Genomic DNA, 24,701 nt, shown 5'->3' on the forward strand with positions numbered 1-24,701 from the left:
CAGCTTTGCTTATTTACCTGTTGTTTTTTTGTGAAGCAGACAGGCATTAGGTGAAGTTAACATCCCAAAACCTTGCATTGAAATATTATTTTTAAAATCACTAATAAAATATAAAATATTACTTTTTTGAAACACAAAAGGCCAATAAGTTTATGCTGCTTATTATAAAGTTATGTAAAAGGGGGTTGATGGAAAATGGATTGGAATCTATAGGTAACCTAAGGCATACTTTTACCATAATAAATCAAACTGTTTATTCAGCTCCAGTCAAGCTTAAAGCCCCTCTGCAGCTAAAACCCATGCATCAATATTACAAAAGCTTATCAGAAATCCAGGAAATTATTCATGTTGCCCCCAACATAAATCCCTGGTATGCAGTTTGTGTCTAGTCAAAATGTCAAAGCAAATCCAACTGTACCACTCAAATACACATACAAAACACAAGATTTGTCTTTCATCCAAAAAGAAAAGCCATATATCTCATCTGATTGTGCACAGTTTTGCTGCTTTTTCCCCTGCAGATAACAGATGGGGGAGATTATGCAAGTGACAGTGTTTATATACCTGATAAGCATTGATTAACTGCTATCATACTTGTTTTGTTAGAGCCCTAAAAACAAACACAAATTGCATTTGCAGTTTGCTGGTGAATCACACGCCCTTGTTCCCAGTGTAATCCACGTGCTTTGACGGAGGCACAGTTAAGCAGGTGATGGTGAGAGATGAGGGGGAGTGTCGACAAATGATGACATTCAGAGAGATACAGCAGTCTTCTAGTGTTCACACACACACACTAGGGATGACAGATGTTAGGTATGGGCATTTAAATGATATTATTTAAGTATTTATACACATATGTCACAGCTTTCTGGGCAGCTCAGGAGCTACAGTGGGTTGTCCAGTCCCATCCCACACGTTGTGAAAATACTGAGTCAAGTTACCCCTGACTTGTGCATGTGTGTACATAAAAGCATATAGAATTATAGTAAATCAACAATTATGAGTTTACTTTAGCTTTAATACAATTGACTTAACAGTGCTCAAAGGATACTTGACTGGCCACAAAAGCCATGGATTATATACATGAGCCAGTCATGGTGCACTATGTCCTTCACACGCTCCAGCAGCCTTCCATTCCACACGTACTTGTAGTACGGCTCGTTCCGGAGGCCGAAAACCACTGTGGTGGAAGAATTGGAACACATAAAACCTGTGGATCACTATACAGACGCGGAATCAATCTCAACTATAAGTCGGAAAGCAACCAATGGAAAACACCAGATTAGGTGAAATGACGCAGGCTGTGGAAAATCAATATATTTAGAAGTATATGTATGAAGTTGCTGTAACTTAGATAAATCCTAAATCATTGTTAAAAACCACATGACACAACATCAGTTAAGGCACCCAAGCTATTTTGAACCATTTTAATAAGGCAAACCAGCAGCAGACTAAAACTGATCCTCTGACTCCAGCAAATCTATTAATGACTTTACAGTTTTTATGTTCATTGATACCAACAAAAAAGATCAGTTATGCCAATGGCATTTCTAATTTATTATGTGAAGAGACTTAGTCCCACGAAGATCAAAAACAACAACCAAAAGCACTAGTACAGGTACGTTTATGTTTAACATTGACCTAACGATCTGATTTTTTTAAAACATGGATTTAGATGGAAAATTATTACACCTTGAAAATTAATTATTTCTTAAGACAGCTTTTTACATTTTTAAGACTTGCAAAACAGAATATTAACAAGTAAAGCTAGGTAATGCCCTTTCTTGCTTATGTTAGCTCAAAAGATCTAACAGCAGGCAACACTTGATTGCACAAATTGTTGAACAATTTTATTGTTACATGACGCATTTGAGCCTGTAGCCTTCATGTCAGCTATAAGTAAAATTTCAACAATACCGCTGGCCAAAACTAAAGTCCAGTCACTCTGTTGACTCTACTACAGCTTCTACTCTCTCCTCCTGTACCTTACATTGTATCTCATCCATCCAAAACCTACCTACATGTGCTCTCCATTTTCTCTGACAGAGGTCTTCTCCAGCCAGCGGAACAATCATTAGGAATAAAAGGGCTTTTGATTAACTTCTACTCACCTTGTGTAGGCAAACCCTCATCTTCAAAGATGTCAAAGCTATTCTGCTTGCTTCTTGTGTGTACCTCTTCCTCAGCAGATGAAGCTTCTGATGACCACAGGTCATAAGGCCTCTGTAGTAAAGCCAGGTTGTACTGCAGTGAGTGGCTCAGGTCATAGCTGTAGCTGCAGGGGTTATTTAAACAAACACAACAATGTTTGATTTTTCCCAACAAAATTTTTTTTACTGTACAACCCGAAAGTGTATTGCATGGCAGACATAACTGAGTTGTCAACAAAATGTTGCATATGCAAAATAAAACAAAGGTTAATTTCCCTTCATTGTTAAAGCGATTAAAATAAAATACAATAAAAGTATGTAATCACATAAGTCACAAATATAAGTCATAAATCACCATTATTCAAAGCATTCAATAAAATTTTCTGGCGGTGTATGGACTCTTTGTGACAACCCAGAGCACATTTATCAGTTTCAAATTTCAGATATTTGTCCTATGTGGAGTCTGGACATTATAGCACATTGCAAGGCTTGGGGTGAGTTTATGACATATGATAAAACAAATTCAATAATGGAAAATTAATTAAGCAATTTCAATCAACTTGAAAGTATGCATAGTGAAGAGCTGTGTGCAAAGAAAAGGTTTTTACATATGACAGATCTTTTACACTCTATTCAATGTAACACTATGGGAAAACAGAAGTTGAACTGAGAATTTGTTTTACCTGAAGTAGAAGTTGCTGGAGAGGTCCACATTCTGAAAGATTCGCACATATCTATAAGGGGAAAACTCAGTTAGTAAAGCTCACGTTCAAAAAGGTTTTAGCTTGACAACAATATTTAAACTTAATATTCCACTTTAATGTGTTTTATCAAATTGACCAAAACTCATACAAATTTAGAACAAAAATACTTATAGGATGAATAAAATACCTTTTATAGTAAGGAAAATGTGGCATGTTGCTACTTGCACCAGTATAAAAAGAATTTTCAACACAAAAGAGAAAAGTTTCACTGACAAGGAATCAAAGCTTCAATTCTGTCTAAACATCAAATTCTATGTCCTTGAAGACAATAATAGGTTTGTTTGTGCGCAGACAAGGACACCCAGGAATATAACATTACATTTTTTCCTACACGTGTTCAGACAGGGATATTGTGTTCATTTTGAAAACACACACCCCATGAAAGTACAACGTGGAATATGTGGTATAAAAAAAGTCTATAAATGGAAGGGGAGAGCTGGGAAAACAAAACAATACCTTGCTTCATCCGGGTGTGCAACTCTCACTGAGTCATTAGGAATGTAGATCATGCTCGTGTCTTCAATTTTGTAGATGGAGTGGCCCCCGATGTCAGCCATCTTTCTGCGTTTAGTGATAAACACAATGTAGTACCCCTCAAGGAAACGTACAAACCCTATAAAAAAATAAAAATACTTACTTGAAGGGTTTCAGAATAAACTAAACTAATAAAAGGCAATTTTCGTTCAATTAACATTTTTCCCACATCACCATTACACAACCTGTGACAAGTCTGAAGTTTAGAAAAAAAAATTCTTACTCTTCCGAGTAAAAGTTAATTTGTAGGTCAAGATTTCTGCTGTGTGCAAATCAGCTAGAGCTCTGATAATATAACCAAGTAAACAACTCCATTTCCAGTGGCGGATCATGAGTGTTTGTGTGTCATCTTTCATTATATTACTTACGCACTCAGCTGAACAGTCTGCCACAGATGCAATTTTGCAACTGAATGAGAAACCGTTGTGCATGGAAACTATTCACAGATGACCCCGTACCTCTATGCTGTAAGCTGGCTAATTAACATGATGAAGTTATATTTGTTGTATATATATAAAAGTGCTACAAATGTCAATCTGCCGATCCATAAACAACAATTTGCAAAACTTAATTTTAGCACAAGGTTCAACACTAGTCCACGAAGGAAATATTTCAACCTCTGTAATTTCAAACTTCGTGTACAGTATGTGCCTGACTGCATGTCCTCCACTGAAACATGCTAAAATGAGAAGTCCATCATTTTTACATGATGAAGTCAACTGTGGCCTTGTTGACTGACAATTCCTATGCCGTGTGATCCTCACTTCCAGAAACAGGTCAGAGTGACAAAATCAAGGTGAATAAAAATATACTTAAAATAATGGTACTCTGCAACAAGAATGGTGCCACGTAAAGGGGCACTTGGGATACACTGTTCCCTTCCAGGCTGATTCAATCTGTTCTTCCTTGTTAAACAGTGACTTTGTCAAAAAGCAGCTTGTGAACAAAGGTGGCATTAGGGCATCAGAGAAAATAGAATCTAATTTATTTACGCAGATGTCAGAATCTGTCTGTGTCAGTGTGACCAATACATCTACCCTCAATGATGATGCAGAATTTAATCTTAAAATTATACTATTACATCCGGATCTTTGCAATTATGCACAGAAAAACCCTTGCTAATATTAATGAACAAGTACTGTGTTCTTTCTTAGTCAGAAATAGAGATGGATGCACACACACACACACGAAACTAAAGTTACAAAACTCTAGCCAGTTTTAAAATCAACAAAGAGACAACCGTATCATGTACAGATTAAATCATTTATAATATTTTAAATTATGGATTAAAAAGAAAAGAAATTTGTGTCAGTATAAATAACCTCAGACTCAGGTTGAGTCAGGATCAAAAAGGCCTTATGCTTTTTTCAGTTTTGGTATATACACTGTACCCAATACTAAATGATAACATTTAAAATAAAAACACAACCTGAGTAAACACAAAATACACATGGCCACTCCAAAACCTAAATTTGATTCATTCCCATAAACTCATTTGGATTATTGTCTAGCTACATAATTTTTCTCCCCTCATTTATGGCGAGTTGCTCAGGCCCTGACACAGTAAACATCCCTACGTCCCTGCTGGTGGTACTGCTCCATAACCATTCCATGACCGTAACCCAAATTCTGGGTTCAATAAATGCAGTTATTATTAGGGTAAAGGCATTTTTTTTTTTCAGACAGGGTTTGATTTCAATTCATTCTGGCTCATTAACATGGTTTGGCATTGGAATATCTTTGTAGAAGAGGGGCAGCATTTTTCACCAGGTTCACAAGCTGTTATTTTAGAAATGTACGTTTCACTGACATAAATTATTTAGCATGAATAAGAACTGGTCATGAAGAAATTACTAGGAAAGTTTATCAGGACTCAAACCCACTTGTGCAGGCTATATCAGAATGTGTGTAACGCAAAATGTCAAATGTGACATGACTCCGACAGCAACTAATTTCCACACAACCACTGGAAACGCTGTGGACAGGGTTGGCTACACGTGTAATCAGTTCTACAGACTTGTCACATAACAAAACCGAGGCTTTCATATACGGAGCAGACAAAGAAATTATTGACCTGAGAAAATTAAGGGGACCTGTGTTCCATGTTTTGGGTTAACAAAAGGCCAGAACAGAGATATTATAAATTGTAATTTATTCAACCTTATAATTGTGCAAACTGAATCAAGAACAACATGTTACACTGTAATTCAAGTCTGCAATTTCACAGAAACTAAATTAATTACATGTAATTTGTTTCCTCTGCAGCAGAGAGTATTTAATGTGGTTTTTGACACATTAACAGAAAAAAAAAATATGTTATGATTTGTAGGTTTTTAATCACATTTGGCAAATTGAAGAATAAGTTTAATTTGTTTAAGGTTAAATACTAGGATTCAGTGTTGGCAAGTTATGTTACCAACTGACTCACGCAGAGTAAGGCATTCATTTTTCTTATAAATCTTTTAAAAAGTAATATTACATAAAATGACATAATTTAGTACTCAGTATGGAGATTAATAAATTACTTTACCTATTATATTGCTTACTGCCCCTGGACCAAATGATGGGCAACACAACAGTCTACTTTAAAGTTAAACTGAAGACAAACTAAAAAAATACATCACAGTTTCAATATACACTGTATACAAGTATTAGTGATGTGTAACTCCCCCAAACAATATTGCCTCAGTAGTAAAGGTGGTAGCAGGGTTATATTGTAGCAAATTGCATTATACTCCCAGGTGCTCCTTTTATTAAATATCGTTTTCCATTTTCTGCAAATAAATGTAAAACCAGGTCAACAACAACAGCTGTAGAAATAATTCTTTAGAAATGAGGTACATGTTGCCATCATCGTGCCCCACAAAGGTTGTTGCTATGCCACTGAGAAAGAATCCTGAGAGATCTGAACTCACCCACAATGCCAAAGGCTGAGACGGCCCTGGAAAAGCCAGAGGAACCCTTTTGGGCAATTTTGGTACGGTTGCCCAGGTCCAGGCGGCCCAGCAACTCACGAACCTCTTGCTGGTTGTACACATGCTATTGACAAATACACATCATCAGGAGAAAAAAAAAAGGGCATGAGTACTGTATGTCATTTTTACTTAAAATATGCAGCTTTAAATGACAGGTTTTTGACTAATAGGTACAGTACATTATGAGTCAACAATAAATAAATAACTAACAGGCCTTGTTAATTTGATGTTGCCAAATTTTCGACAAGTGTTTAGACTGATCCCCAGCAATTAAGCTAAAAATAGATTCGCTGCTTTCCAAATTCTGTTTGCAGTGTTGTAATGACAAAACACTAAACATTGTTTTTCCAGTGTAAACAGACCAACAACATATATGACAAAGTAGTCATATGAACATCCACATTATCGAACTGATAAACCTCAACATTAATTCCACCTGATGGTGTTACTGTTGTGGTCGATGGGTCCACATGGGGGAAAATGTAATACTGGCCACGGTTAACAGGTGTCAGACACACAGGACATTTGCAGGACTGCAGGGCCACAGACCGGTTAGCGTGCCCATGCTGACAACAACATTAACACGACCACTTGGATTTATTGTTGTGGCTGATGGAGCTTTTACTGACTCGGTTATAGGCAATAACATTTTTGTGTGTACACTTGCTGCTTTTCTAATTATTTACAGTATAATCTTTATTAATCTAATCATACCTTTGTGAAGGCTTTTCATTTTTTATTGCAGCCAACATACAGTATATCTTATATGAACTGAGTGAAAATAAAATTACAGACTGTTTACAGCTTTAAAGGTTGCTCAACTACAAGTCTTCTTCACGTTCTCAAGCTCCCACACTGTTTATAAAATACTGTATTGTACATTCTACTATATCACACTATGCCAATCAAATAAACATGGTTTACCAAGGAGCAGCTTAATTTATTCAGGAATGAGCAGGTGGGGTGATGGATATTTTGTTATGGATGCTTCATAATAACAAACATCATAATCATAATCTACCAAAACACGAACAAACAAATCAACTTTCAGCTCATAGATCCTGGTAATGAGCAGTGGCGCAGAAAAGGAGGTGTCAACCACAACGCACTTGGGATAAGCTGAGTAATTGTACAGTTTCCCCCCAGGCGCACTGCACTGTATTACATAAGCATATATATTCACACTGTATTAATCCTAGTCGAAACTCTACTGCTTACCTTATCATCAATTATCACAAGGTCTTTGGGTTCGGTGCGGTCAATCTTCAACACTCTATGTTTAGTCTGGGCCTGATTGCTACCCACCAAAAAATACCTCTGCAAAGAAAAATAAAATTAGGACTGCACTGTAAGTTATAATCCATTCGGTACAGTTTAGTGATGTTTGCAAAGTCAGCTACGTAGATGTTCTGTTATTACAAGTTGGTTTTCTACAGTACAGTCCCAGTGTTTAAGTCTTACTTGCTTCAGGCGTTTTTTTCCTTACAGTGCAGTGTACATATAGGCAAAACCACAAGCTTACGTTGCTTATTGTTAAAATTTGTCTCTCTTGCATGTATTGGTCTTTCAAGTCATTATTTTTGACATTCTAGGTGGGAAGACAGCTAAGAAGCCTAAATTGGAACACCGTGTATCAGTACATTCGGAAACCATTACAGTCGATTTGTCCTGTTTCACACTTCCTAGTATCCTAGTGAGCTCTTGGTCCATGGTTGAGTAGAATGAGCTGACAGGTGACAAATGTCTTCTTGCCGTATATTCTAAATGTTTGTGACTAATTGTGCTGTAACAGCATTCTTTATTTCAATACTGATGTAATTTTTAAAAACAAAAAAACAGTGTTAACAACACTGTTTCACTGTCAAAACTGTATCACTGTCAAAACAATTGTGATTTGGGTTTCCTTGGCCATATTAAATTAAAGTAGATCAGTGGCTCAGTTGGTAGAGTGGCATGTTCTTCTTAACCACATGTCTAAGTGTCTCTGTGCAAGACACTGAACCCCAAACAGCCAACCCCCATCCCCAGTCGTGCAGTGCCGGTCCCAAGCCAGGTAGAAATTGGGGAGGTTTGCATCAGAAAGGGCACTGGATATAAAAACTGTGCCAAATGCAAACGCGCACAAATTATCCACTGTAGCCACCCTGAACTCACAGGATAAGCCAAAAAGACACACACACACACACACACACACACACACACACACACACACACACACACACACGGAGGTATATGAGGAGTAGCTAATAATCAGACACGCATTTGCTGCCATCTAGTGTTTGCTGACAAATACTAGAAATCATAGTTCCCCATCTTTCTTCAGCAATCTTTGGTTCAATTTTAGAATTTTCTAATGTAAAGAAATCATAGATTACGTCTTCATTCATAACTAGAAAACAAATCACAAAATCCCACATTTCTGCAGCAGTAATGGATGATTTTGATATCTGATGATCCCATTAAAGAGATGGGCTTGAATATCAGAGGTTTAAATACTCAGACCAACTGCAAGAAATGTGTTCTGATATTGTGTCTTGACAAAATTGAAGTTTCACTGTGCCCCTAAAGTGACACTTCCATCACAACTGGTTCTGCTGGTTAGTTCCTAGCTGCAGTTTGTAGATTCAAAGTGAGACTAAGAACCCTATGCATTCAAAGTTGTTGCTGCTAAAGTAGAGTCCGCTCTTTTTGGTTCAAAGAAGTGTCACATCAGTACACGGTTCAATGCACTTTTAGTAAAACCCCAAAAAGCAGTCCTACAAAGCTTTAACTGTGTTAGGAAAACAACAGTCATTTTGTTGGCTACTTACACCCTGTCCAGTGTATGTACAGACTCACTGGAGGTTTCGGGTGTTATGGTCAGATAATGACAATAACCAAAAAATAAATTTTTGTTTTTTTTTAAAAAGAAGAATCACACTTACAGCTCTAGTTTCATACAGAACCATCTTCTGGATCCCACTGATGACAGCCGCAGACTGGGGCATTTTTATTATTTCTGTATTCTTCTATATTCTTCTGTATTCAAATCTTCACAGCTCAGATGAGACAACCGTGGGGCTGCAGGATGCAAAAATATACGCAAAACAATTACTTAACCCTGATAAGGCAGGTTGTTAATTAACCCTATTACTTAAACTGTCTTATTTTGAACCATAGCATTTCCTAGCTAACGTTACTCACCTTTAATTTAGCTAGTTAGCTGCACTGACCAGAAACGATGCCCACTGTTTATAATATACATCTTCTCTAGCAGTCAAAACAACTGACGTTACGTTAAACGTTTTTAATAACGAAAATATGTCTACTGCCTGTTGTTGTCTGCCCGAGCACTGACGGCTAGCATAGCGGGCAACATGAATTTGTTTTAATCAGGTGACTGTCATGAATGGCTTCCCCCTCACGCATGTCAGCTGATACGGTGTCTCTCGCAGTCAAAAAGATGAAGCACGAGAATTTTAAATGAACGCAAACAGTTCTCGTTTTAACGGTGTCATTATTCTATTTTTTTTTTCATTCGCAGATAACCGCTAAAGAAATAGTAATTAAATGTAGAAACCTTTATAACAGAGATAATGCACATTTATTAAAACACCAAAGCACAAAGAGCTCGTGCTAATACAACGTAGAACTCCCCTAGCCCCGCTTCAGTTTATTAGTTGCTATGGTAACCAGTTGCAATAACTTTTGGAAGCCCAGCGTTAACGTTAGGGTAGCTCACAGCTACATAAGTTAAAGCTACGTCAACAAATAATGATAACCATTTAAATGAGTAAAATGGATAAAGTGTTGCCCCAAGGACACGGTGAGTCTTTTGAACTATGACAGCACCACCAAAAAATATTTAATAGGCCACATCAGCGGCCTCATACAAGCCAGCTCTCTAACGCTAACGGCAGTAAATGAAAGTAATGATGTTGTCCTGTCTGTGTACCAATATTTAAAAAGCTCACGCTGACCGTTTTGTGGACCACCTAATCGAAGATGAAGCTGAGAGAGAAACTCTTCTTGCTAAACCCACCTGCTTCCTCATAGTGGGTGGACCGGTAATATGTCTCTCTTTAACACAAACTTCAAATTGGTCTTAGTGGCACTTTACTATACACATAATTACACAATGTTTGGTCAGCATATGATATCCATACAATTTTCCTAACCCTTCATTTCTTAATTAATTAATAAATACTTTAAATATGCAGATATGCAGAATGCCAAGTCTGCTCCTCTTATTTTAAAATAAAGAAATAATGATCATGTGTGTTTCATCTCATGTTGTTAATTAACGCTGGACAAACATGCATGATCAAGGAAAAGGTTATCAAACATTTAACAGCGTCCTTCCAATACTATACAAAGAATTTAGAACCGAGTGAATTCTGAAATGATTAGGGTTGCTGGGGGCAAACTCAGCAAGTTTCAAGGTCTCAGGTTCCATATCTCAACTATAGATAGTTTATAGACTGCTGCCACTAAACCCCAAAATTGAAGCAACACACTCAAACTCTAGCAAATGCCATTTCACGTCATTATACCTACTGTAGTGATTTCATATCAATTTTGTGGAATTCTTTGTGGCAGGGTGTTGGCAAATCCACCTTGGGCAAAAAACTAGCAGAGTCCTGGAAATGTATCTTGGTTGATGGTAAGAACATTTTCAGTATCTTTTGTTCTTTAAAAATGGCCACTTGTTCATATGATTCTCTTGGTGCAAATATTTCACTTCTACTTTCACAATTTTTCAGATACAGATCTTCTCAACACACACATAAACAACAAAACAAAGCAAGGCATAGAGGTGAGTATTCTAGGGTTTGTGTCATCGTTTGGTGCAGAACAGTCAACTGTCTTTGTATGTCATGTGTTTTTATATGTTCCTCATAGCTGTTATGGCCTCTACTGTATCTGATCCTTTAAGCTCTTAGAGATCTTATCTGAAGGGAAGAGTATACCAGAAGACATGGTGCTGCAACTGATACTTGCTAGACTTAACTCACCAGATGTGGAGCACTATGGTAATTCATGCAATCAGTGTTTATATGATCAGACTGAGTTTAGTGATCATTTATGCAAAAAGAGCTGTGTATATTCGAATGTAGTTTGTGGAGTGTGATGAAGTTTAATACATACCACCAGCAACGATAGCACTGGAAGTTAATGCTATTATGTGTTTGTGAGTTCTGTCACTTTGAACTTTATTTATTTGTTGTTTACCTATATTTATTTGTTGTGATACAGGATATGTACTGAGCTGCCTGCCACTCATGTCAGAAGAATATTTGAAGGTTCATGAGCAGATTGAACTGATCAAAAACCTAAAGCTAACACCTGATTTCATCATTAATATCAAGGTTATCTTCGCATATCTATGTACTGCTTTTATAGTTTATGCCAGTAGTTTTGTTTCATTTTCTTTTTTTCAATTTTCAATCTGTTGTTTTTAATTAGATGTCTCAATGTGTCACTGGTTTAACTCTGTACCGCACTTTACCTAACTATTCCATCTTCACCAGTGTGCAGACAAGGACCTGGCCCATAGGCTGTCAGGTTTGAAGCAACACCCAGAGACAGGACAGCTGTACAACATGAAAGTGTCAAAGTCTGCAGAGTTGTACAAAAAGAGGAAAGACAGCATGGATGAGGAAGTTGAGGAGGAGCTGGTATGACTTAAAGGAAAAACACTATTATTTGATGCGGCTTTTGCATATTGAGGATAACAATTTCCCTTCTAACTAAACTTAACTTTTCCAACGGTTAAGTCTTGTCATATCCTGATGAAAACTGCCAATCTGTGACTTTCTCAGCATACCAACAAGACAAGATTTTGTTTGCAGGCTACAGAAAAGGAGCTCAGAAAGGATGCAATTGATCAGATGGTGTGGACACCAGAGAATCTGGTCAGAAATGCACTGCGTAGAATCAACATGTACAAGGACACTGTGCTCAGACCACTAGAGGTAAGTTACTTTGCATTGCAACGAACAACTCACACATTAACAAAACAGTTATTATGATTTTGCGCTTCATCAGTGATGCCATTTGAGATGTTGCTACTAATGTACTTATGGAGCAACAGATGAACACAGTCTAATTCTAAAATTTGGTGCTTACAGTCCCAGTTTAGTGTAACATTCTGTCCTAAATAAAATGAGAAGGTAATTAGTTTAATTACCTCTCAGATAAATGTAAAAACTCTTAACACTGAAACTTTTACTGTAGCATTGTCAGTGTTAATTACCCTTTTTTTCAGAACTACATTGTAGACCACAACCCACTTTACCTGTTGGAGTTAGATGGAAACAACACACCTGAAGAGTTGAATTTGGTAAATACACTTAAGACATATTCCGTAGTATTATGAACTAAAGTATACCACTGTATGATAAATAACAAAAGTTTGTACATTATCTGCCGTTGAATTGATTGTGTCACTCTAGTGTGTTTTAAAATAGCAGGTAAAGTTATTATGGTGCTGCCATGTGAGACATCAGGGCTGTCTGTGTGTGTGTGCTTGTTTAAGTATTATTTATGCATATTTAACTACCAATGTATCCTGTGGCCTGATTTTAGTTTTGTGATTGTTTTGACCATAGTCTGTGATGTCCCGTCTGGGATCCATGGCAATAAAACCTGTATCCATTCCAGTCCTCCTCCACCAGCCCGAAGATGAAGAATTACCTGAAGACATTGATACGGTCTGCCATTCATGGCCATGTTTATATATTTAATTTTTCTAACTGTGTGCATATTGCATTTGGAAACAATCTGCATTTTAGCTATGCATGTACATGTACAGGTAACAATAACGTAATCCTAAATCTTGGTACCGGACTGCCTGTTTTAATCATATACTAACAAGTATTTTAACAATCTTCTTTCCCTGAATTCACCGTTCAAAAATTAGAAGTAGTTTAATTCTTAGTCTATCAATTCTTTTTCAGGAGGACCTACTGAGAATCATGTCCTCCTGCGAGGTGGTGGCCCCTGGCTTTAGGTGGAGAAGAAGCCGGTGGGGCCGGACCTGTCCTGTTGCTCTGAAGGAAGGCAACGTCATTCCTGGCAAGCCTGGATTTTGTGTTGGGTGAGTGCACTTTAGTAGCCCATGGCCCACTCAGGAATTGGTCCAACAATTTAAAAGGGAAAAATTCTTTTTTTTTTCTACCTCTACACAGCTTCCAGGGCAAACTCTACATTCTTTCTTCTCATGAGGCTTACCTAAAATTCATTGCAAGCCCCAGATGGTATCTAATGCCTCCAATGCCCAGACCCCCTTGCAGGGTTGCCATTATTGGGCCTCCTAAGGCAGGGAAGACCACTCTGTGTAAGCTTCTAGCTCAGCACTACAACACATTAGTGCTTGACATGGAGGAACTGGTGAAACCAGTTCTGATGAAGCTGGAGCAGGAGAGGCTTGAGAAAATCAAAGGGGAGCCTACACAGGTCGATATTGAGAAAATTAGGATGGAGCAGCATGAAGAAGAGGGTTCAGGCAAGTCAAAAAATATATTCAAATAATGGATTTACTAGTAAAGTTGTATTGTATTTTTTATAAAAATAGGCACAAGGTCATAGTTTGTTTTAGATAGCTGTAATACAGTATGCCAAAATGTTTTACTAAAATGCGGTACTTCACACATTAGATCTTGAAAATACTATATGTTTTAAGCAGTTTACATAGTGAATATGTACTTTGTACTGTTTAATGAATCATCTGCAATTATTTTTTTATTAGATGAAAACTCTGACATAGAAGGTAAGTGGTCTTTTGTTTATGTGACAAAATGACATGAATGTCCCTTTTTTCCTATCTTTAACTGTATGACATCTAACTGTTTAACTGTCTACCTATGAATCTAATGGTGCCAGAAAAGATCCAGCTGAATGTCAGTGTGAATTTGCGTACTAATGTTTTCGGTTCTCAGTGACAGAAGATCATCCAGAGGTAAAAGCCATGGTGCTTAGTTCGCTAGAGGAAGCCAAACAACTGAGTATATCTCCCCTCAGCCTGTATGCAGAAGCACTGGAGAACTATATTAAAGAGGTATATTAAAGAAGTAAAACATGGCAACTGCATTTACACCATCATGTTCATTCTACTGTAATAAATTTTTGTGTACACATGTCAGTACTATACCTGACACACAATCATACAATACAAGCAAATACAAGAGAATCTAACAACAATTAGATCAGGCTCACTTAAACCCATTCAGACCAAACCAGATATAACACTCCAGTCATCCTCATTCTATGTTTTGGCTTACAATTTAGATCTAGTTTAAAAAGTAAAGTAAGTTGCTGTTACAGGCTGAAGAGGCAGATACTGATAATAAAGTCAAGACAGGCTGGATACTTGACAATTTTCCCAGCAATTTCTCACAAATGGATGCTTTGAAGCAAGCTGATATCCTGCCAGACATGCTCTTCTGTCTTACTAACAGTGATGGAAATGAAGGTAATACACACTATCAAAAGCATGTTGTACTTTAACATATATGAGTGAGTGTTCATGCTGTGTTGCATGTCAATATGTTGAACAGTACTGAAAAGATTGTATAAAATGAACAAGGAGAATTCTGACAAAGCAATAAAGAAGACTTCCCAGGAAGAAAAGTCTGAGAATGAAAAGTAAGTCTTGTGAGTAAATATAAAAGGATGCTGTAAAACAGTTTCAGTTTCTTATATCTTAGCAAGATTGTTTATCTACTGTTGTTTTTGTGTCTCATTTGCCTTCATTTTAGTAATGAAAAGGTGCTAGTATCAGAAGGGCTTTCAAATCTAGAAACATTTGTCGAACAGACTAATGGTATGTATTATGTGTCTGTAGAAAATGTTAAGTTGATGTCATGCCAAGTTAAATTTGAATTTTTATTCATTCATTCGCCATTTTGACAGGATACCCCTGCCTGTAATTTAAACAACTTTTTAGCCTCCTTGACCATATCAAATTTAATCAGGAATCTTTCTTTTTTCTTTTTGCAGAGAATTCCCAGCAATTTGACATCACTAGCTCTGCCCATCCTGGCATAAGTGAAAAGGAAGGTGAGACATTTTGATTACATGTTTTTTTTAAATGTAAATTGGTCTGGAAAAACAAGTCTTCATTCATCATAGCATTTACAAGCCACGAAAGGAGCATTATACTAAAAAAATATATTTTTCCCCCGTATGTGACTTTCGTTTCTTTTTCTCTCTTTGTTGCTCAAGCTTTGGAACTACCTGATTATTGTGAGTTTGGTTATCCAGACGGCCCAGAGATGAATGACTATAAACTGCAACTGGAGCAGTTTATGACAGAATGGGAGCAAATGCAGTCAGCTCTAACTCTCACTCATTCAGTACTGGAGATCGCCAAAAAATGCCCTGAAGACCTGCTTCAAGAGATGATACTTGAGATGGAAAGTCAGTGTAACTACTGTTATGACACGATTTGATATTAGAATATTAATGATGTTCTCAAAAATTTGACACACAACCGTATACCGTATAAAATTACAGTATTTGGTTAACATGCATGATCTACAGAACCATTCCAGTATATTTCCTGGGAGGTATCATCAGTGGATCAGGAAGAGGAGGCAGAGGATTATGAGGCCTTAGCAGAGCTGGAGAGAGCTGAGGAAGGCAGCAGTGACAATGATGCAGCAGAGGAGGAGAATGAAGTCAGTAAACAGAATTAGTAGCTCTTTTTACTTTATTAACTATAGAATACTATATAGTTTCTTACTGTTTAATTAAACTGACAGACATTACAGACCTTTTTACTTCTTTCCTGATAAATTAATTACTAAATAAATCTTGACAAATCTTAAGCATTTTCTTTCTCACAATAGCAGGGGGACATTACATCTAGGAGATTATTAGGCGATACCCATCATTTCTGCCCTGTGGCCTTAAAAATACATAACATCCTGTGGCCCTGTACGGATGAAATTGCAGCCAAGTACCGAGAGAAGACTTACTACTTCTCCAACACTGAAGCCAGAGACACCTTCCTTCAAAATCCTGCACAGTTTGTTGCACAGACTGAGCCGCTGAAGGTATAGGTTGACATGAAAGAGAAATAAAAAGTTGCAGTAAAAAAAAAAAATTCTAACATGTTTTCTAACCGCTTCTTTTCAAGCCTCCTGCCCTGCGTATCTTTTCGCTTGGCCCCCGTGGCTCCGGCAAAACCACTCATGGTGAGTGGCTCGCCCAACAGCTTGGCCTCTTCCATATTCAGTTCAGGGAGCAGCTGCAGATGCTCATCATGGCCAAGACAAAGAAGCGCGTGCCTTATCAGGATGAGGTAGAGCCTTCAGAGATGGCTCGTGAGGACTTGGAGGTCCTGATAAAGGAAGCTATGGGGGAGCAGGAGAAAACAGAGGATAGCTCTAACAGCATGGATGACATGGAGGTCAGCTTTTGTATTGTTTCTCTGTTGGAGTATTGTATTATAATGCATAATATTAATTAGGACTATAAAATGTTTCAGTTATGATTTTGACACAGTCAAAGTTTTATGCATTTGCTTTTGTGTGTCCGCAGCAGAAGGTGGAACTGACTGCTGAGGAAATGGCCATCAAAGCATATCTTTCTGATGGAGAACCACTAACTCCTGTGATCCTGAATATGCTTCTCACCCCATATTGGAAACAAGAGCCATACATGTAGTTATACATGCACACAGAAGCACTTGCATTCTCCTCCACCCAATGTCGTATTTTCTTACTTGCTGAGAAATGGCTGAAGAGATTGTTAGCACTATTAAATGTTCATACTTTACACCAGCAGATTGCTAACAAGGGGAAACAACTACACCATTTTTTGTCGAACTCTGCAAGAAATCAAAAAGCTCATGTCAAAAAATAACTTTCTTTTAACCGCTTTTTATACATTTATACAGTATATCTCACAGTTTCTTATGCATTCGTTTAACTTTGAAAACCCAGTCTCGTGCTGGTCATTTTATACCTTATTTATTTGCATTTAATCCATGTGCATTTTTATTACTTTAACATATAAAATTTAAATCCTTCACTAGGTCAACAGGCTTTATTTTGGAAGGCTTCCCATATCATCCTGATGAGGTGCAATACATGCTGCAGCAACAGCTTTTTCCTGACGTTGTTATAATTATGAAAGTAGATGTGGCAGATGTTCAGAAGCGCCTTTTGCCGACATACCTGGAGAACTGGCGTGAACACCACATTTGTCATGCAGCACAGCTGAGCCTCCTTCGTAATCTACGAATGAAGAACCGGGTAAGAATGTACAATATTTTTTTTTTTGCCATCTCTGCACTAGGGTAGACTGTGTGAATGTCCTTCCTTTGGTGCAGGAAGCAAAAATTGCCAGGAGAAGGGATGAACTTATGGCAGAGAAAGGCATTACAACAGCCAAAACAAAGGTTAGCAATCTTCATTAGCAATCATCATTACCATAGTCATCACTTTTCCATCAGTGTTTAAACCATTTTATTGCTTATCACCTAATTGAGCAGCTTACATTTCATTAGGATGAAGGAGACAATGAACAAGATGAAGGGAATGAAGATGCTGACAACACAGAGCATGAAATAGAGTCAATTCTGGAGCAGGAGTTTCCATTAGAAGAGAATAACGAAGACATTGGAAATATGGAGACTGAGGCCACAGCTGCTAGCAGGATAGCGATGGACATAGAAGAGCGTTTTGTGACAGATGAAAACAACCTTGTTACTTTGACGGTAGAAGAACACACAAACAGATTTAGATGCCCAACTAGCCAAACTATGTATCTTATTATTCAGTTGACACAGCCTTTTTCATTACTGTAATTATTTTATGTTTAGGACAAGTTCTACACTGCAAATCAAATGTACATTACTCATTCATACATAACATATTCTGCTCTGTTCTTCTCTGCATTAATCAGGATCTCCTGAGTGAGCAAAACATACCCAAGGTGTCAATCAATACATCTCGCAAAATGAGGATTGTGCGATATCAGCTGCTTCGTCAAATCCAGCCTTTGCTGACTAATAGGGAGTCACTCTTCCAAAGATCCAAACCCATTTCATACAGCCTGGCATATAAGCTGCTGTTTTCATCATACAAGTTCTACAGTGCCTTTGGCTGCTGGGATCCCATCAAGGTAGGTATAATTCACAAACATGATCATCTATAGGCTGAGGGTCTGAATGTTATTTATAGTACAACTTGTCTCTGCTAACATGTTAACGAGCAAAGCCCTGTCCAGTTTCATGAGCATGTTGTAACATGTTGTTTACCACAAACATTTCCACATCTACAGCAATATGAAGAGAGAGACGTAATCCAACCTCTGCAGTGGCCGCTCAGTAGCACTTACCCCCTGATTTTCCATCAGTATATCTACTTCTTTGCATCTAAGGAGAACCGCAGCACATTTATGCTTAACCCTCTGAAGTACCTTAGGCAGTCAAGGCCCACTCCACCCCTCCCTATTAAAATAGCTATTACTGGACCTCCCAAATCTGGAAAGACCACTGGTAAGGTTTAGTTTTTTAAAATTCTTATGTCTTGCCTCTTTTATATTTGTTCTTAGGTCCTCTCTTTTTGCTTTTGTCTCTCCAGTCGCACAAATGTTTGCTAAAAAATATGGCTTGATGTCGCTGTCCATTGGCAGTGCTATGCGTATGGTTCTTAACACTCGTGAAAACACTGAGCTGGCTGTCAAAATGAAAAAGCATCTCTCTCAGGGTCTAGTTGTGCCTGATGAGCTGGCCATTCAGTGTCTGGAAGTGGCATTCATGAGCTCAGCCTGCAGGAATCACGGGTGAGAGGAGTTGTGTTACAATTACAGTTTACATGTTTTAAGTTATTAAAATGAAAGATCCTAGTTTTTGTCTAAAATAACTAATATTTGCTTTTTCAAGTTGTTTCATGTTTTTACTTGAAAATTTCAAAAGGTCTTCACCTGCAGTACTTTTATGGTTGTGATCATCCTAGGTATGTGTTGGATGGCTTCCCAATGACACTTAAGCAGGCGCAGCTGATGGACTCTCACAGCATCATTCCCATGATAGTAGTTGAACTGGAACTTGACACAGTGGAGGTGCTGAAGAGAGGTCTTGTGGAAAAGTTAAAGCCCAACAAGTCAGAGAACACACTTAAAGAAGCATAAAAACAAACATTATTTTTTATATAGACAACATGTCATGTCTGAGAGCTATTTACAAAAAGTAGCCTCCCAAAACCCTTAAAACTGTTTCCCCTTCTTCCATTGTAGGCCTCACCTGTTGCATGACAACTCAGAGAATCTCTATATTCGTAACTCCTGTTACAAACAGGAAGTGGAGCATGTGAAGAAACACTTTCAAAAACAATATCAGAACTGGATTCTGCTCGATGCCTTAAAGAGTAAATTGTGGATTTGGAGTCAAATTAGAAAGGAGGTTAGCATCAGCATGAAATGTATCCACAATTATCTGGAGAGGACACGCAGAAGTAAGTACTACAAGCTTATCCAGCCATAAAAATAGTAAGGTTTTATGTCTGAAGAAAAATAATATGCTGAATACTGTATCACAGAAGAAAAAAAAACTGTAAACACAGAAATCTTTAATCCAAGATGATGCATTGATTGTTTAAATGCATTATGTACAGTACATCTTTCACTTGTTCATAGGAGTTTGCAAAAATAAACCACAGATGCACCTGCAGTAAAGAAATAAGAAAATGCAAAAGGAAAAAACAGGAGTTCCAAAACTTTTCCTTTAAAGGCTCCTAAATAGTGTTAGCTTTTGGCTGGTACCCCCTTTGCAAGACATCTTAAAAATCTAATAACAATACTAGGAGTGCCATTTAGAATTTTGCAAACTATATTTAATAATAACTCACATCATTGAATCTGTCCTTTCTCTTTCCTTTAATTTGCTGAGGCCCTCCTGAAAGCCCCCACAGAGACTGAATTTTCTTCCTGATGCCATTTTATTTTGCAGGTAACGCAGCCTGCATCAACAGACTGTGCATCACACCGAAGGAATTGCACGATCGACTTGGAGAGTTTGACCAGTATTGTGCTGTATGCCTGGCTCTTTATCGCCACTTGATGGACTGCTCAGAAAATACAGCCTTGACTTACATGGCTGAGTACAAAAGGAAATATTATAAGATGTGCAGTGAAGAACATTTAGAGGTCTGTGCAATGGAGCTGCACTTTTAAAAGACTTTGATCGCATCCTTTTCCTTTTTAAATTCTGACTTTTTGTTGTCATTCTCACAATCACAGAAGTTCCTAACCACCCCAGATGAGTTTGTGACTCCTGGCTGCCCACACACACTCCCACAACCCCACCTGCTACCAAAGAAACTCACAGAGCCTCAGGTGAAGAATAAGTTTCCACAGCAAGCTGAGATGAAGGGCTTCTGTCCTGTTTCTTATCTGGATGGAAGGCAGAGGTACATTATTCACTTTGGGGCAGCATAGTGTTGGAGTGGTTTGTGCTGCCGCCTCACAGCTAGAAGATCGCAGATTTGGATCTCCAGTTATCTGCAGCCTTACTCTCTGGAGTTTGCATGTTGTACCTGGGCTTGCTGGTTATTCGGGATTTCTCGTACAGTCCAAAGATATGTTGGACATGTGAGGTTAATTGGTTACTCTAAATTGCCCATAGGTGTGATTATTATTTTGAATGGTTGTCTTTCTATATTGTATATGTCTCTCTGTGTTGGCCCTGAGACAGACTGGCGAATGGTCCAGGGTGTGCCCTGCCTCCCTAATGGCATCTGGGGTAGGTGCCCCCTTCAGTGCCCCCATGACCATAAACAAGACAAGGGGTTATAGATAATGGATGGACGGAAGCATGGATGAATTATTCACTCTGTAACTAGACAAATTGTGGATAAGACTGTATATTTCTTTTATTTTTTAGTTCTACAATGCAACTCCACAGAAGAAGATTAAATCTAAGTCATATATAATAATGACTCTGTATCATGACTTGAAAATTAAAAGAATCCTAGGTTTTTTTGTAGTTTTATAGATTTTTTTCATGAACTTTTATTTTCCCTTAGGTATGAAGCTCTGGTTCGAGGAAATATTGAATATGCTGTTGAATATAGAGAACGGATTTACATATTTGAGACCAAGCAGAAACAGGACAAGTTTCTAAGGTGCAGAAAAATCTCTTTGTATATTTTCCACGTTTGTCAGTGACTTATGTTTCCTCTTTACAATACAGTACACTAGTCATTATGTGAGTTTTTTCACTACTGCTCACAAAACTGATAAAACAGTGTAATATTATTGTGCCTTGGAACATCTTAGTCTATCCAGTGAAACATTGTGTTCTTACATTATCTATGAAGGAGTCCTGACATGTACTGGGACCAGAAGCTGCCCAGCAAAGTTCCTCCTCTTTGTGCACCTATATCGCTCACCTCCCTTCCAACACTAGGCTACTTAGAACAGGTCAGACACATTTAAATACCCATGAAAAATAAATTGTAATAGTCAAGTGTTAAGAGTGATTTCAACATCATCATTTGATTTAGATACATTTTGAAGTATTTGTCTGGGGCACTGTGCCGACTCTGTTCTTTTAGGGTGTGGGAGTAGCAGTCATCAAGGCTATGACAGCTGTTGGGTGTCTAAAGCCAAAGTATCCCTTCCGCAGTATAGAAAGATCAGCCCACTTCTATGTGGCCCTCTACCTGAAAGGTAAACTACATGTCAGTGTTGCCTGAGGTTAAATAAAATAGCATCAGTGAACTGCTAAGAACTGTTTTATTAATCTATTTGCTATTGTTTCAGTAAAAAAATTAATAAAATCCAACTAATGATTAAAGTCTATTTTTCCAGCTTTCAACCCCAAGAGCACGGACTACACTCGCCAGATGTACAAAAAGAAACTGGCCTTGTTTGAAGAGAACTGTGCGCTCATTCCCTACCTGAGCTCAACAATGAGTGGGAACTACAAGTCTCCCTGTGAACGTCCTATTGACTTTGAGTTCAAACTGAAAAGGTTTCTGGCTTTGGGAGATTTTCAAGTAGCAGATCCGACTCTAGCCATTTTGGTGCCCTAGGTGAGATTATGGTTTGTTGCCTCCTCACCCCCCACCCTTCCGCGTGTACACAACCCCCCAAACATTAATGGACAACAACTGTATAACAAAGGTTTGATTGTTGAAATAACAATAAAACATAAATAACAATAAAAAATACTTAAATGAAATAACATAAATAAAACCAGAGTTCCTGTTTAGGTTTTGTGCAAGTCCTGACACCTCCCACAAGATGAATACTAAAAAGGTACTATGTTCAAACAATACAAAACAGTGCAATATAATATAAAAACGGAATTCAAAAGTTGCAGTGCAGGTTTAACTCAAAGTCAGTCCCAGTGACAGCAAATATTTTTCACTTTTTTTTTTCAACAACATAAATGGAAGTGGTGCTATGGTCAGTAAATACTTTGTACTAGTATTTGGTAACAATGGGTCTTGTAAACATTCCGCCTTACAGAATCCTCGTAACATCTATAGTATCATCAAATGATACCTGCCTAAAAATCTCATGAAAGCCATACCTGAGGGCTTGGATGGCCTTTTCATGATGACGATATCAATATAATAAATATAATATAAGATCAAACTTTATTGATCCCACAGCAGGGAAATCCACTCCTTAAGCAGATCACAGGAACGGTATAAAGCGCAAAAGGCATTTACAAAATTTAAAAAATTGGAATATACATTCTATGAACAAAATCATTTATAAATAAATAAACAAAACAAACTCACAGCCAAGAGAATTTACAGTCATTAAGCATGACCAGAAATATTCAGCTGAAGTGTTGAGTACTGAGTATTACAGCGGTGGGAATGAAAGACTTGTGGTAATGTTACTTCCTATGTTGAGGGTGCACAGCCTCCACTGTCCATAATGGATGTCAGCTTGGCTAACATCATCCTCTCACCCAATTCCTCCACCGAGACCAGCTGGTGGCCCAGGACAGAGCTGGTCCTCCTTGTTTAGAGTTTTCCTGTCAGTTTTGCCTGAACCCAAGTGATATGACTTGTTGACATTTGCAAATAGGAACCGCCAGCTGAGATGTGCCCCGATAACTCGTCTCATCCCCATCAATCAACGAAGGAAAAACAAGAGGAGGGGGGTTGGTTGTGTTTATTTTTTTTGTAATTGTTCATTTTTTATATTGAAGACAGGGCACGAGGAAATTGCGACAGTCAGCACATCAGCAGGGTTTGCAGCAGTTCCCCTATCAGCAGTTGGAGCCCTAGGCGGCCGCCTATAAGGCATCTATGCCACAACCAAGTGTTCTGTAGCAATAGCAGTTCTGTGTGCTGCTGTAGCAGTGTCTACTGTACCTTGAACCTGTCACTGTGCTTATATATGGCAATAACCATTTAAAGTATATATTCTAAAAAAAAAAAAAAGAGGAATCCATTTTTTATGTATACTTTATAAAAAGAAAAATAATCCTGGCAAAATTATAGAATCAATTGCGCAATGATCCTGTTAGGGTTCGTTCAAGTTATTTAATAATTGTTTCCTACATTAAATGTAATGTTTGCCTGTGTGTGTAATGTAATGTATGTTTATGTACTGATGATATCATTATTGACACCATATAGCTTTGATATTTTGCCTTTGATAGATGCCTTTGTAGTTTACCTTTAAAGTTTGTTGACCAATGGTCAAGGAAACAATGCAACGCTATATTATCAATATGTGATGAATTGCATTCCACATTGGCCTGTACTTATAAGGAGTTGTTTTTCTGCATTAAACTCTCTATCTGCTTTGATCTCTGTTTTCCAATAAATAGTGTGAACAAGGAAGAGCCCGGTGGAGTTTGCTGAGTTCAGGTGAAGTCTTAAGTCACTAAGACCCTGCCGGGCTCCCCTTGTGCAAGTAAAATACAAAAGTCGATTCTTGTGTGTTATTTTACTGTTGTTGAACTGTATTTCCAGGTGTAATCAGCGCTGTTGTGGTTGTCAGAACCCAACAGATCCCACGATGGTGGAACAAGTTACCAAACTCTGCACGCTCAGCAAACTCACTCCCAATATAAAAATGGAGACAAAAAGTAATCGTGACTAATACATTTGGAAACAGAGTGTTAACGTTGGGCATAATGGGCAGTAGACTAGAATCCAACTGTGTTTGGCATTGTGCGCTTTAATGATGACATACAACAACACACAAAGTATGTGTGCGACTTTGTCAGTGTAGAACGGTCGTGCACCAACCCCCCCCAGTTGCTGGTTCGATCCCCGGCTCCTTCAGTCACATGCCAATGTGTCCTTGAGTTAGGA

General features: G+C 38.0%; 2 protein-coding genes across 9 annotated transcripts in view; one reads left to right on the forward strand and one right to left on the reverse strand.

Moving 5' to 3' along the window:
• fig4a (FIG4 phosphoinositide 5-phosphatase a) overlaps positions 1–9,777 on the reverse strand; it is a 43,658-nt gene extending 33,881 nt beyond the window's left edge. For 3 of the 8 annotated variants that reach the window (XM_067481971.1, XM_067481970.1, XM_067481976.1), the window contains exons 1-8: positions 9,607–9,775; positions 9,348–9,483; positions 7,642–7,740; positions 6,364–6,487; positions 3,371–3,527; positions 2,834–2,884; positions 2,112–2,275; positions 1,052–1,180 (exon numbers count right to left, since the gene is read on the reverse strand). In XM_067481971.1, the coding sequence (XP_067338072.1) occupies positions 1,052–1,180; positions 2,112–2,275; positions 2,834–2,884; positions 3,371–3,527; positions 6,364–6,487; positions 7,642–7,740; positions 9,348–9,410 (787 nt within the window). In that variant the 5' untranslated portion in view covers positions 9,411–9,483; positions 9,607–9,775. Of the gene's footprint in view, positions 1–1,051; positions 1,181–2,111; positions 2,276–2,833; positions 2,885–3,370; positions 3,528–6,363; positions 6,488–7,641; positions 7,741–9,347; positions 9,484–9,606 lie in introns of all 8 variants that reach the window. The other 5 variants (XM_067481973.1, XM_067481972.1, XM_067481975.1 and 2 more) reach the window with 4 other exon arrangements.
• A 170-nt stretch (positions 9,778–9,947) lies between these two features.
• On the forward strand, positions 9,948–24,246 carry ak9 (adenylate kinase 9). The gene is made up of 36 exons (XM_067481978.1): positions 9,948–10,228; positions 10,372–10,469; positions 11,002–11,065; positions 11,166–11,218; positions 11,339–11,435; positions 11,659–11,771; positions 11,934–12,080; positions 12,255–12,377; positions 12,671–12,745; positions 13,014–13,115; positions 13,362–13,501; positions 13,593–13,909; positions 14,343–14,461; positions 14,728–14,875; positions 14,961–15,048; positions 15,162–15,226; positions 15,403–15,462; positions 15,628–15,822; positions 15,946–16,082; positions 16,254–16,460; positions 16,544–16,816; positions 16,951–17,069; positions 17,444–17,663; positions 17,741–17,809; positions 17,918–18,127; positions 18,316–18,534; positions 18,694–18,910; positions 18,996–19,197; positions 19,371–19,517; positions 19,651–19,868; positions 20,363–20,559; positions 20,653–20,822; positions 21,438–21,536; positions 21,732–21,834; positions 21,969–22,083; positions 22,225–24,246. Exons 1-36 carry the CDS (start codon positions 10,192–10,194, stop codon positions 22,446–22,448), a joined length of 5,187 nt encoding a protein of 1,728 aa, XP_067338079.1. The 5' UTR covers positions 9,948–10,191; the 3' UTR covers positions 22,449–24,246.
• The last annotated feature ends 455 nt before the right edge of the window (positions 24,247–24,701 follow it).

Source organism: Channa argus, chromosome 17 (genome assembly GCF_033026475.1).
Source record: "Channa argus isolate prfri chromosome 17, Channa argus male v1.0, whole genome shotgun sequence".
NCBI classification, from domain to species: Eukaryota; Metazoa; Chordata; class Actinopteri; order Anabantiformes; family Channidae; genus Channa; species Channa argus.